Source organism: Macrobrachium rosenbergii, chromosome 3 (assembly GCF_040412425.1).
Source record: "Macrobrachium rosenbergii isolate ZJJX-2024 chromosome 3, ASM4041242v1, whole genome shotgun sequence".
NCBI lineage: Eukaryota > Metazoa > Arthropoda > Malacostraca > Decapoda > Palaemonidae > Macrobrachium > Macrobrachium rosenbergii.
This window is the reverse complement of record NC_089743.1, coordinates 70648892-70663326: the sequence shown is the minus strand read 5'-3', so window position 1 is coordinate 70663326 and position 14435 is coordinate 70648892. Positions and strand designations below refer to the sequence as shown.

Genomic DNA, 14435 nt, shown 5'->3' with positions numbered 1-14435 from the left:
TTCTAAAACATTCTGTGGCCTGCACGTTATTCATTTCTCCAGCCACAGCTACAACCGTAAATTCTGTGGCACACTTTCATAACACTTTCCTCTCCATTGCATGAAGGGTGAATAAAGATTTTTTCATTCTTATTTATGGAAGTCCAATGAAAGTTAGCACATTTTTAACAAGTCAACAACTGTAATGCAACCCTTAATAAATATGTGTTAGTTACAGTGACTGACACTGGCAAACAGCTGTTTCTCGATTCAATTGTTTATGTCTGTACTTGCTGTTGTTCATGTGTGTCTCGCACACAGTAGTAAGTGGTTGTTAATTATAAGAAATAGTAATGAATTCTTAGACAAGTCACAAGGTTTAAGCCAGACTTAATGGATGACGATTTGCATTTAACCTAATGAACTTTTGCTTCTAGGCCTATTTATTAGTTAAAAGATAACTCCAATATAATATGCACTATCAATGGTATCTACCACATCTCGCACTAACACAATGTATACGATGAAATCATGATGCGCAAGATCAGATGATACACAAGTATATACACAAATTAAGGTTCTTTTGTATGCTTTATATTTTTGAGCTTCACAGAATGTGTTACGTTGAAATAAACTGTGCTCGTGTACTTCCAGAGCAAGCTTCAGTTGTGAAATCCGAAAAATTCCAAAAACCAAAACGTCATCACCCTAGTAGCTGCTCAAGAACTAATGTCAGATGATTCAAAAAAAGGCCCAGTTAATGGGAGTTGCTGGGCCACAAAGTGCCGGATTTAAGAAGGCGGAATATACTAATACTAGATCTGCCTATACAAATTTTACATTTCCCTATAACACAAAAACCCTGATATCAAAGATAACTAAGGAGATTTCTGCTATATAGAATTCATTTAAAGTGTTTCCAAATTATAATTAAAAGAAACAGGACCACTGAGTTAAAAACTAAGCTGCAAGTTAAACACATATGGGAAACTCCAAGTCAAGGCTGTCATTTTGTAATTTAAGAAGTCTAGCCAAAAATTTAATTTTCTTTTCTACTCCACTAACAAAAATTAACTATGTATAACAAAAAATCCACTGAATAATGATTTTCAGTAATAAAATTCCATATCAACAAAATTTGAAACTTAAAGTTGACAGCAAAATCTGAATGCACGACATAGCCTAATCCAAAATCGCCACCTTGGAAGATGTACTACTGAGATTTAACAGTTGTGCCTAAATGCAATAATAAAAGGAACAAAATCTTTTTACGAGGGCTTAAGACTAGCACTCAGATTTCCTGCAATGGTATCCACAAATTTTGCTAAATCAGCAACATGAGATAGAAATTCTTTAGGAGCAACCAGGTTTCCATCTGTTCTGAGCACTTACCACAAGAGTAATGGTGATCTGGCCAAGACCAACTATGAGAGAATTCTCTGATACTTGTTGGTCTGCCTTAACAAGGCCCGGCTTTAGCCTTGAGGAGGAGCACTGGCTATGTTATTGAAAAAACTTGTAAAAAGCATATGGCCAGAAGTTCAGTCAATGGGGGTGGAAAAGCAGGGGGGCAGCAGACTAGGCTGCCTCTCATCCACAATCTCTCAGGACAGGTCAAATGAGGGATCACACTGCTTTTATTATCCTGTACTCTTTGCTTCCTCTTGCCCATTCTTCCTTACCCCTGATATGTCCTTGCTTCTTTAGCAGCTGGGTCATGGTAACTGTTTCGTCTTGACTTTACAGGGTGGCGGTCCTCAGTCCCACTTATGGCATGATAGATTTCACTGGCAAACATGACCTTAATGACTTTGTGAGAAGAATGGGGGATTGAGAGGAGCCCATTAGGGTACTCCTGAGTCACCACACCGTGCCTAACTTGGGTGGAGAGGAGACTTGGGTGCTGGTCAAATACATATACTGTACTCTTACACTCAGTTTCTAAGACATGCAACAGTGCAATAACCTGTCTTGTCTCTTCTGTTCATGAGTAATAAACATGGTACAATGAAATCTTTAGGAAAAACTTCCCACACAAGCCAATGAGTGGCAGAATAAAAAGTAACTCACAATTTCTTGGTAATAACTGGACAGCTTATCTTTCACCAAGGCTAATCCTACACTAATAAACACTTCGTAGTGTTCAATATTAAATTTTTTATTTTTTCAGGAAAGTTATTGTAATTCAATATAATCATGACCCAAATGCCCAATAGTAATTATCAAGGTTTATGATAGTGATAAAATTATCATTGTACTCTATATGAAATACCATCCAAACTTACAAATATAATCTCCAAATTTTCCTTAATTTTTATTTCTTTGATTTTTGTATTTAGACTGCTTTATTTCTTTATTTGTCATTATCAGGTTAACCAGTCCATAAAATCTCCCTTTCTTAGGGAATGGGTTCTGGTGATGTTAGATGAGCACTTCACATCTCTAGATGGCTCAATACATTATCATAAAAGAATGTAAACCACAAAGTAATATCATAATACTGTATTTTGAATCTTGTCTTTCTAAAGAATCACGTGCATTAGGTATCTTTAAATACTAAATCAAATTTATTATCATACAAGAATGTAAACCACAAAGTAATATCATAATACTGTACTGTATCTTGAATCTTGTCTTTCTAAAGAACCACATGCATTACGCATCTTCAAATGCTAAACCAAATTTACAAGTAATCATCATGTAACAAATATGAAAGACTTAAAAATGTGTCCTGGTGGCTAACATTGTAAAAGGAAAATGTTTTCTGTGCATTTTTTCATCAATTAGGTTGCACAATGTTCTCACTTATTTCATGATTCTACAATTTACTTGAATGAGGATTAATAAACTGTAATCTATAAATATTGTAAACAATGAAAAAAACCATTTACAACAAGAAAACCAAAGACTGCAAATGATTAAGGATCTTGCATAACATCAATTTTGCAATAAAAAATTGCATCACACCAAAAGAGGTTAGAAAAACTTGCCTGTATTAACTGTTTTATGCGGTGTTCATTGGGACCAAACTCTGCTTGTTGAACAACAGTGTTAGCTACTTGTCTAAGGTGTCCCATATAACCTTTCACATTATGAGTCTTACATCTGGAAAATAAAAACTTTTTGTTACTTTAATGACCTGATGACTTCACTTATGCAACTGTTTACTCTAAAAGTAAATGCTACCTCAACAACTTCCATTAGAGTTTGTTTCCAAGAAAGTACTACTGCAATTATTCAAAAATGCCTGTTCCTAATAAAACAGAACAAATAAAATACATAAATAAAATACAAATTTGAAAGGTACTGAATTTTAAGCAGATTACTTCGAAACCTAAAATGACAAATTTTAAATCAATTTGTATTTTTCATAACCAACAAACCTGAGTCTTAAAGTAAAGGAAAATTCTCTAGCACCTGCTGAAGTCCAGTTAAAAAAAAGTACAAGGATTTTGGTGGCTACAGGAGTTAGCCACAATGGCGGAAAGGAGGAGAGCACAGCCGACCTTTCTTAACCCACCTTGGCTACAACTCATCAGTTTCCTTTAGCCCAGGTAACTAAGTAAGGGGTGGCTTGAGGCGGGCCATATACATTAAGACTGCAGGTTTGTTAGTTATGAAAAATACAAATCGATTAAAATTTGTCATTTGTTCATATACAGAACAAACCTTTGGTCTTAACGTAAGGGAGACTTACTCTTGGAGGGAGGGTAGAGAAAGCCTCAGAACTGACTGGTTATTCAGCAGCCAGACATCTGGGTTTAGTGATAATGTGAACTCCTCTTACATTGTGTATTGTAGGAATATAAAGGACCTGTAATTGTCAGAGACATCAAAACTTATGTTAGCCACCAACCTTGATTGTTGCCATTTCCTCTCACCCTTTACAAGAGAGAGACAGGGACTTGTTTCCATATACAGTTTGTATTGTGTAGGAGCAATAAAAAAAACCCCAATGGAATGGAGCTCTCTCACCTGTATCTGACTGGTTCCAGTACATGACAGATTAATTCTCCCCACTACCCACTGGTAGAGGAGAAAAAGAGAGAGGATACAAACTGTCCTGCTAGGGGTACTGGATATGCTACAGAACTTGTTGAGCAGCCATCACCAGACTCAATGAAAAACAAGAAGCGCTGATCATGAGGATGTGAAGCTCAGTCATGGCCATGTGAAAGAGTGGATCATGGTCAAGGCCGTGTGAATGAGAACGCTGATCACGGTCCCTTTTAGAGGAATGAGAATGCGAATGATGACGTGGAGATGAAGGCCTTGGAAGGTTACGCAACCATGAAGGGCTCTCAACAAGTGAGACGTGGCATTGTGAGCTAGAAGACCTTCAAGGAGACCAGTCTGGTCACGTGAGGGATTCTGCACTTTCAACTTCTGGACGGGGGACTTGTCGTCATTCCTATGTACTTGAAGAACAATCGCACCTTGAACAGGATGAGGAGAAGAAATAACAGATTCTCCTGTGGAGAAGTCTTTTCTGTAGATTTGGGATCCTATAAGAAGAATCTCTGTCCATAAGTACTGCAGCACAGAGTCAGGAACTGGGCGTGGAACGTCGGACATGGCAGAAAGGACACATACGTGTGCCTTCATGGAAGAACAGATCTGAGAGGTAGCGAGAAGGCTTGTAGCAGCTCAGCTCTAGAAGAAGCATGAACGAATTGAGCAAGGGCGTGATTGGACAACTGAGGAACAGCTGCAGGAGAAGAGGAATGAGACTCCAAAGATGACTCACAAAACCTCTTACGTGGAAGGGCTATGAAGTCCCTCTTCCTCCAACATCTGATGGGGATGGACAGAAGAGGCGATGAAGATGAAGAGGATGATGGGGATCTATGATGTCTCTTAGATTCCAGTAACTCTGTATGGCCAAACTTCTTCATCTACCTTCGACTCTATCAAAACAGCTTGAATGAGGGAGTCAGAAGGTGCAGACGTAGAAGGCCCAGAGATGGAAGTCGATGGAAATGACACGGATGGAGACAGCATGGAGCAGAGAGCAGCGAGAGATGCTGACAGCTGAGAGGGCACCACCGAAACTGTCGCTATGGAGGCCAACAAGGGGAGAGATGTTGTAAGATGAGATGATGTCACAAAAACAGCAGACCTGGAAACTATCATGGCAGAAGACACTGGGATGCGTGAGGACATGCAGTGACACAATAGGCCAGAAAGGGTTGGTACCCCTGGTAGGCCTAAAGACTTCCAACACTCAGTCAGCTTCTGCCCACCTCCTCCTGAAAAGACTGAACAAGGGGGAGCTGCCTCCTCCCTCACAGTGGGGGGGACTCCCCCCACAAGAACAGGGCCAGCTAAATCCATTACAAGTTCTCCTGACCCCCCCAATCAAATCTTCTCAGGGCAAAGTAACAGAAGAATGCAAGGGAGTAAAATCTTCCTGGGAAGAAGCAGCAACAAGAGGAGATTTTGGTAAAGAAGAGACAGAACAAGAAGGAACAGATGCACTTGCCACCATTGAGGGCACAAAGCCTTCCCAAGATGGCATCGCCAATTTCCTCTTATATCTCCTCTTCCCACCAAAATTCCTCCATTGCTCTGGAGACCAAGCAACACACTCTGAAAACATGGGTTACTTGCGCTACATTCATTAGAGCTACACCTGCTACAAGTAGAATGGGGATCTAAATCCAAGGCAGGCAAAAAACGAGAGCAAGGATTGTTAACAACCCCAGGGCATTTTTTCTGAGGCTTGGGAAGCTTAGATGATTTGTGGGTTTGTATACTTAAAGTAAAAAACACACAAATAGCACAATATCACATAAAACACAACACAAACAAAAAAAAAATAAAAAACCAGAATGCTAAGGTGTACTGCAGGCAGGAAAGGACAAAATCAACCAGCTTCTTTGCAGAGAGGGCAACAGAACCGACCTGCTATGAAGGTGATCAAAGAGAAACTCATGCATTGTAGCCAGGATGGGTTAAGGCTGGTCGGTTGTGCCCCTCCTCCTTTCTGCCATCTTGGCCAAGTCCCTTTGCCACCAAAATCCTTGTACTTAATTTTAACTGGACTCCAGCATGCGCTAGAGAATTTTCCCTTACGTTATGACAAAAGGTTTGTTCTGTATATGAACAAATTCATTGTTTACTTACCAAAGCAACTGCATAGAAAAGAAATTACATTAACTAATTCTTGTAAACTTTATTCACTATTCAAAGTCCATTGATTTCCTGAATATCAGTGGTTTTTAATTTTTCTTTAAATAATTATTAGATAATGAAGCAAACATATTATTTAGATATGAAGCAAACATATTACATCTATTATTATAACATTTTTAAAATATTAAAAACAAAAAATCTTAAAAATTAGATATCTCACTCTGAAGAATCATTTGTTTCTTCATAAGCAGAAAGTAGTCTCTCAATGATGTGTCCCTCTGTAAATAGTTGGGTTAGCAGATGGTGTTCTGCATCACCAGGTGGTGTGGAAGCAATGGGCGCTTTGGTTAAAATGGCATTGAGGCACAACTCCACTTGTGTGTGTAGAAAATTATTCAAACTATACTTGAAAAACAAATCCTGAAAATAAAAGCAATACATTAAAAATCTACATAAAACACTTAATCCTCAACAACCATACACTTACACTTATGAACTCAAATCAGTATGAAATCTGAAATTTCAACTTGCTATCCTGTTAACTTATACCACTGAAAAATGTACATTTACTGCATAATTACCATATGAATTGAAATTCATAAATTTATTTATATCTGCTGCCTTGATAATCACTGAAAATGTTAATAAAAAAATAAACTAGTGTCCATTTAAATTACTCTTATTCTTCACATTTGCATTTTTGTATATGCAAGTTTATTATACAGTGGCATCTCAACTTGACAGACCTCAACTTAAGAGGATTTTGTTACTTGACTGGATTGCCCAAGTCCGATAAAAATTATAAAAAAAAATTCTCCAGTAAGTATGATAGGATTATCAAACAGATGACAGAGGTTTACTTTTTATGCTTGTGGGAGTGGAGGGTGAACATACAACCACTCTCATGCTGAATGACGCTTTCCTTGGTGTGCCTGTGAAGGCAGATGGTGAACAAACATGCACACACAAACACATGACCAACACTTTCCTCTTTGTGAATAGTGTTAATAAACAATACATATTTACTGGGTCAAACTTTTTCACTCTCTATCTCTCTCTTATACATTATTTTCACTGACATTACTTAAAGCAAAACTCTACTGTATTGCACTTAATGCAATGCATAATGTAATGTTACAGATTTTCCAGTATATGTGCATGTACAGGGTATATACACATGATGCATCATGTTAGGATTATTTTCGCAATTACATTGTGTTTGTTTGCCCTCCCCCCCCTCTCTCTCAACAATTTTTTGTTATGAAGAATTTGGGGTAATTATGTTTAAAAAGACACAATGTTATTTTTTATTTATAGTGTATGGGTCTTGTGTAAAGTACTTTACACATCTTGTAAGCACAAGTATGTACAGGTACAAACACATACTGTTAGAAGCAATTTATTTTAAAGATATAAATACCTGAGTAAACACCAAAGAAGCTGTCACCAGTCTGTAACACAGCCTTTCTGGAACAGTATTAATGCACACAAAGAGGAGGTACCAGAGAGTCCTGATGTATGTGCAATTGACAGTACACACCCTGAAAGTCTATCAAAATCATGAAGTCACCCTCCCTGAGGAAATCTAACACTCAATGTGCTGTTTCCATCAAGAGCAGTCTGCCAAACATACTCATTCAATACTAAGAGGACAATGACCAGCTTCCAACCCCAGGCTGCCTCCTCTAGGGAGGTGCAACTGTAAAATCCTAGAGGCCAGTTAAATACAACTTCTGGCAAGTGCCTTTCTCCATCATTGTTTCCACCACCATCAACAAGGGTCAAGAACCAAGAGTACATCTGGAACAGAATCAGTGTTGTGGGGAGGGAAGAACAAAGCTCCTTGCACAGAAGCCTGTATCCGTCCCAAAGAACTATTACAACCCAAGGCTCCAATTATTGTCGCCAATTTGCCCAACTGTGTAACAGGAAACCCTGAATTTGTGGCAGCAAAGGAGGGGGATAGCCACTCTCAGTGACCACTTCCCTTCTTCCCTCCCCCTCCCCATTTTGGACTGCAGAGAAGTGCAGATGAAAGGGCTGAGAAGACTCCCCACCTTTCCTAGCAAAGAAGCCCTGTCTGGATTTCTGAAGATGTGGCTGCTTCTGCACACCATACATGGAGTGGTTTGCCAAACTCAAAGGTCCTTTGCTCCCCGTGAGAGCTCAAAGGCCACTGCATACTGAACAAGGGGTTCCCAGAGTCTTTCCAACAAAGTTCAACTGTTGCCTCTACCTTTCCTGAGAAAAGGCTGTTCTCGTGAGACACCTGGTGAGAAAGCAAGGAAAGAACACAATCTCTCCTTTGCAGGACCAGGTTTGCCCCACTGGTTGGATGCCTGGTGTGCCCAGTAGGTAAGGTCCTACCACCTGACACAACAACCTCCTTTTTTCATCAGCATATGAATTACTTATGACTAAATAGTCAGTGATGGCATCCATCCATAGGTCTACCCAAGGCACTGACTGCACGGACACCATCACTGCAGATTCCAAGGCACTGGCCACCACAACACTGAAGGAGAAGCCCTCCAAGACAGAGTCATCCAAGGGGGAGGTTGTTTGTCAATCGACAGACTGATGCATCCAACCAGAGAGGTCAATCCTGCACATCCTCCAATGTGTAGAACCTCCAATTGCATGTACACAGTGGACGAAGGAGTTTGAGTGATCTGCTAGAGGCAAGCAAACTACCAGCCCTGCAGATCAAGGTGTTTCCCTCCCCCAAAACACCAACAGCTAACTGTGACTACAACAACCTGACCGATGGTTTCGCCTCCAAAGCAGCAATTAAAATCAACTCTGTCAAGATCTTTGGCAGGTTGAAAGGCGAGGTCATCTTCCCAAGATTATTTCAGTCACAAAAGAGAAAAATAAACTTCTGAAAACGATGTTCTAACTTTGCCTGAAGTAGGTCGAGAGGAGCAGTCCCTCATGACCAAAAGGATCACCAGATGCCTCAGCTACCCCCTCTACCTGGGAAGAGTAAGCCACATCAGACTTCCACTCCCTTTCTCACTCCTGCTCCTGTCCAGCACCAGACAAGTGTCTTGATGGAGAAAGCAGGCTGAAATGTACAAGATCTCAGTAAAAAAGGAATTTGGACCTTGACTCTGACACCCCTCAACTTTGTTACTCAGCTGCAATTGAATATGGAAACCCATGAGAGAAGAGGAAGGTTGCAACTTTTCTTTCTTTTTCTCTCTCATAACGCTGGCACTGAGAAACAAGACCACGAAAGGTGGGAGAAACTGGCATAATAATAATAATAATAATCTTTATTTCGGCTCAGGGCCATACACATGGAATATACAAATACCATACACACAATCTAGATACATAAGGTAACATGATAAAAATAATTATTGGCAATATCCACACAGCTGCTGAAGTAGAAAAAACAGAATTCATAATAAAGGTAATGACAGTAATTATATGGTGAATAGAAAAAAAATTAAAAACTATAACAATAAAAAATACAGATTGCAGACAATTAATTTCCATCTGGGGACCTTAGGTGGTTACAGAAATCAGGTCCAGAAGGCTAAATACGAATATTGAAAACTGCAAAACTCTACCATGATTTAATCACAGTAATAGAAAATAGTAAAAATACCAAAAATAACAAGAAACGAAAAAATATAATAAAAATAATAATAATAAAAATGACAGATTCTGGAGATGACACTTCATAATTGCAAAAATAGAGAATAAGTCATTTAAAGAACAGATGTCTCATTATTCCATCTTTCCCACAGTTTAGATCTTCTTGCCTCACTGCTGAGGATGCCTTGTATGAGCAAATTGCTATCGTTTCTCAGTCGGGTGATCAGACTAGACATTATTCGTCTCACAATGATTTTCAAATTATCCAGGCAGTTTTCTATGAACATCTGTGTGGCTGAGTGATAGCGAGAAGTGTTTGTGAGGTGTCTCAGAATGTCACCGTGAACAACAGTGATACATCTCATGGTCTCTCGGGTATAGTTTGTCCAAAGGGAACACCCACACATACTGTAGCAATATGAACGGAAGAGCAGCAGTTTTGTTTCTCTGTGACAGAAGGCAAACCTCCTTGCAATTATGTTGCCTGTTGCACATAGTTTACAAACCTCTGTTCTATGTCTGCCGTATCTTTTAGGTTGTCCATGATAATGTGGCCCAAATACGGAAATTCATGCAAGAATTCCAGGCGACGATTTCTGGGGAAAATTAGTGGTTCTGCAATATGCTTAAGCAACCTCGTGAGCAGCGACATACACTGGGTCTTGTTTCATTGTATAGGATATCAAATTCCTCTGCATATTGGCGGCAGGTGTCGATGAGTCCCTGGAGACCTTGCATTGATGGGGAAATCATAACCATATTGTCGGCGTAACAGAGGCTGTTTATTGTTGATTCGTTGATAGTGCATCCGATTGGGAGTGAGTTCAGTTTGACATTCAGGGCATCTGTGTACATGTTAAACAGGTATGGAGAAATAATGGTCCCTTGCCGGAGCCTGTTTGGGGAGCCATAGGTGTACAAAAGTATGTTACCCCATTTGACACAGAATTGCTGTGTGGAGAACCAACAACATAAAATGCCGATTAGATATAGAGGTGTGCTTCATTTGCGCAGCTTCAGGAAGAGCTTCAGGTAGTTTACTCTGTCAAATGCTTTTCTCACATCTACAAAACATAGGGAAACAGGAGAGACAATTCTTTCAGGATGTAGATGCCAGTGTCAGTTGAGTGGTTTGCTTTAAAGCCAAACTGGTTGTCAGTAGTGTGCAGAAAGGGGAGATGTCTCACTAGAAGAACAGACTCAAGTATCTTTGACGCAATTGTAGTAATTGCAATCGGGAGATAATTGCCAGGGTTAGCTGCATCCTTTAACTTGTTTTTTATTAATGATATTAAGTGAACCAAGAGTAGGGAGTCTGAGAAAACTGGTGAATTATGCATGCATTGAATAGAGCATCTAGCAAAATGTTAATTATTGGATGGCAGAAGTTGAAAGCTTCAGCAGGCAGACCATCGCAGCCGGGTGATTTATTATTAGGCAGGTTGTTTATGGCATCACTGATGTTACCTGGCATAATACGATCGGCGAAATGAAACTGAATATTGTCAGTAAGGTTATTTACATCCCTGCAGGAGTCTTGATCGTTTATGCAATTCAGGATAGCTGAAGTGATATTTACATTCTTGCGATAGCCTTGTCACCGACAGCTTCTCTTACTCTCTATGATAGCTTTCTAGTTTTGGGATTTAGAGAATGAATGTCCTTCCAAAGGCAGGGGTAATCACCAGAATCTAATTTTCTAGACATTGCATCAGCTCTAAGTTGTTTTTCATTCAGTCTGCAATGCTTAAGGGCAAGTTTGAACTGTACTCTCGCCTGCCTCATTAGCAGTGCAAAGCATCCTTCCCTCAGGCTACCATTTTGCCTCCACAGTAGATACATTTCTCAAGAATGTGTATATAGATCTTTAACCAAGTCATTCCATCCAGGTATATTATGAGAGTTGTCTTGACAAGATCTAAAGGTATCCCTGCTGGAGGCGAGCATAGTGGAAATTATGTTCGAATAGAATTCTTTCAGCTCTCTCGCGTGATGATCGTTCCTACATTTTAGGTTAGTGCACAGTAGGGCGTCTGCTGGTTGAGCTATGACAGCAGCCTGGTTTCCCAGTTAACAGCAGGTGGGTGATCAGTTACGGAGTTCACGGTAGGGAGAGATGGGGTACTGAATGACACCTGTCAGGGAATGTGATCATAGCCCATTACAAGATCATAGCAAATGTTGCAGGTCACAACAGAATCATGAAGCTGAGGGGACGTGATGCAGTGGTCTAGCCAGGGGTTGTAATTGTGTCCATTCTGTTCTGTAAACTGGTATAGGAGGAGCATTACATTGCTAATTCGGAGAGCGTGATTTCAACAGAGGAGAGTAAGTTTGTTATAAAATTGTTTTGTGGGGTGAAAATTAAGGTCCCCAATTAAACAAATATGATCAGCAGTAGAATCGTGAATAATGCTGTGTAACTCACCTAGGATCATGCAGTATTGAACAAAATTAGTGTTCTCTGACCAGAACATATAAACATTAATTATTAGGATCTTAAGAGTCCCCTACTGTCACTTGAAGACCCAGCAATCTATCACTCCTATAGGTCAGTACATTCACCATATTGTCTAGCGATTTGTGCCACAAGAAAGGCAGGCCCCCTTTTGGGCGATCGGCTACGATGTGATCTGTAACTTGCATCTATGAGGTCGAGAAAGCTCTGAAGTCCTCATGCACTAATCACAGATGGCAAGATCATGAGGCCCGAGGATTGTTTCTTGTACTGCAATGATGCCTTTGAAGTTTTTGCAGCACATGTTTAAGGGAGGAACGTTCCACTTGAGGCCAAAAATATTCCAAGACATTATATCTAGTGTATCCATGGCAACTCACAAAGATGGGAAGTGAATGAGTTGATCACTTGGTGGATGGGGGGTTGGCTAGTGGGGTGGGCATTCACTTGGCTTGGGAAGAAGGCTGGCATTTGTGGTAGATGGCGAGTCTGCACCTGAATCCCTACTTGGGACATAGATCTCTTCTTAGAGCAACAGTGCCTGGGTTGCAAATGCACTGGTGAGCACAGTGCACCAGGCAAGACTGAGGTGCAGGGTCTCACCTATGTCCCTTCAAAGGTAAGCAAAAGGGAGTTCCCAACCTGTTGCCCACCTATGTATAGTACAGAGGTTGTTCATGGTGCAGAGAACAGGCTGCACATGCCCATTCCACTGCAGCTCAAAAGAGCTGCTGGGAGGAGGGCTTCCTGAGCAGCACCTTATTCCAGGCCACAGACACAGAGTGGGGGAAAGCAAGTGGGCATGCATTGAAACACTAGCCCTGCCTGAGGTGCCCGAGGTATGATGTTTACCAAGTAGTGAACTACCACCTCTGCTTTCCTGCCATGAGGAAGATTGATGAGTAGAAGCCCAGTTTTGGGCTTCCCCTTCTTCCTACACTGAGGAAGACAGGAGGAGGAAGAATGATGAGAATGCTTCTTTCTTTTCAACACCTTGTGGGACTCCATAAGTGACTTGAAAACCAGAGGGGTTTTCAAGGCTGGAGGAGGAGAACCACAAAGTAAGCTTGCTTGACTACAAGCATCCCCACAGACACTAGATGATCATCTGTAGCATATGAAGAAGACACTGAAACTGCAAAAGCAGTAGCAGACACATCAGTAGCTGGTTGGTTAATCTTTCTTCCTGCAAGCGAGTCCTGGAATGCAGAGAGTAATGGACTACCTATTATGATCAAAGCTGGCCATATTTTTCTAAGGAAATCAAAGGAAGGTAACTCTTTAGCTTCCTCATCCTCAGATGAAGGATGAACAGGTTTGTTTATGGGTTACATAGCCCCTCCTAGAAGGGGATGAGTCAAGGACAGGAGAAAGAGAAATGGTAGCCAGAAGCAAGGAGGTTCCTCAAGGATTCGGTGGCATTGCCAGTGGAGTGATACCCTCTGATGAACCCATCAAAATCTTCCTAGGCCTCCACCCTCCTCTTCCCATACATCTCCCACTGAAGTGAAGTCAAGGAGGTGCATTTCTCATATGGAGGAAAACAAGTACATTCCTTTCTCTACACGTAGTATAGGCAGTCCCTGGGTTACACCGGTTTTCTCACCTCGTTATAGCACCTACAGCTATGAGGCCATAATCCTAGTTATGGCGCCGTAACTCAGATTATGGCACTGTAACTTTGGCACATCAGCCATAACCCAGGGACTACCTGTACTTGTATATGGATCCACCAATATGGGAGGTATGAAACGACTACAAGATTGCCCATGATCTCTACACTGGCTTTGGTCTTGTATATTCTACATAACCGAGAAAAACAAAAACAAAGACACAGCAAGCAGGCAAAAATTTATCACACTATGGACAAGGAAAGGAAGAATGATATCAGGCTACTCTTCCAAAAATCAACGAGCACAAAATGAAGAGATAGCAGAAGCACCCTCTCTCAATGGCAGTCAAAGATAGAATGAAGTGGTAGGTGTGAGGCAGGCATGGGGTACACCCTTTCTCCCTCCCCATCTCCAAAATTCTGACTAACTTGTCACAAGATTCAATGGCAACTCCATATATGAAAGGCAATGGTTGGTGTCCCAAAGGAACAAATTTATATTTACATTTATATAATCACATATATGAATCTACGGATAACAAACTTTAGATACTTACAAACTTAATCAAATAAGGTAACTTATAACTGAAACATTTACAAATATGCGACACTTAAATTCACATTTACTCATGTTTAAAAACAATG

At 40.5% G+C, this 14435-nt stretch overlaps 1 protein-coding gene across 35 annotated transcripts in view; it reads right to left on the bottom strand.

Annotated features, from left to right (window-relative positions):
• The window catches only part of fmt (phosphatase 6 regulatory subunit 1-like protein fmt), a 253522-nt gene that overhangs the window by 105230 nt on the left and 133857 nt on the right, over window positions 1-14435 (bottom strand). For all 35 annotated transcript variants that reach the window (XM_067081658.1, XM_067081718.1, XM_067081630.1 and 32 more), the window contains exons 11-12: window positions 6335-6534; window positions 2970-3084 (exon numbers count right to left, since the gene is read on the bottom strand). In XM_067081658.1, the coding sequence (XP_066937759.1) occupies window positions 2970-3084; window positions 6335-6534 (315 nt within the window). The remainder of the gene's footprint in view (window positions 1-2969; window positions 3085-6334; window positions 6535-14435) is intronic.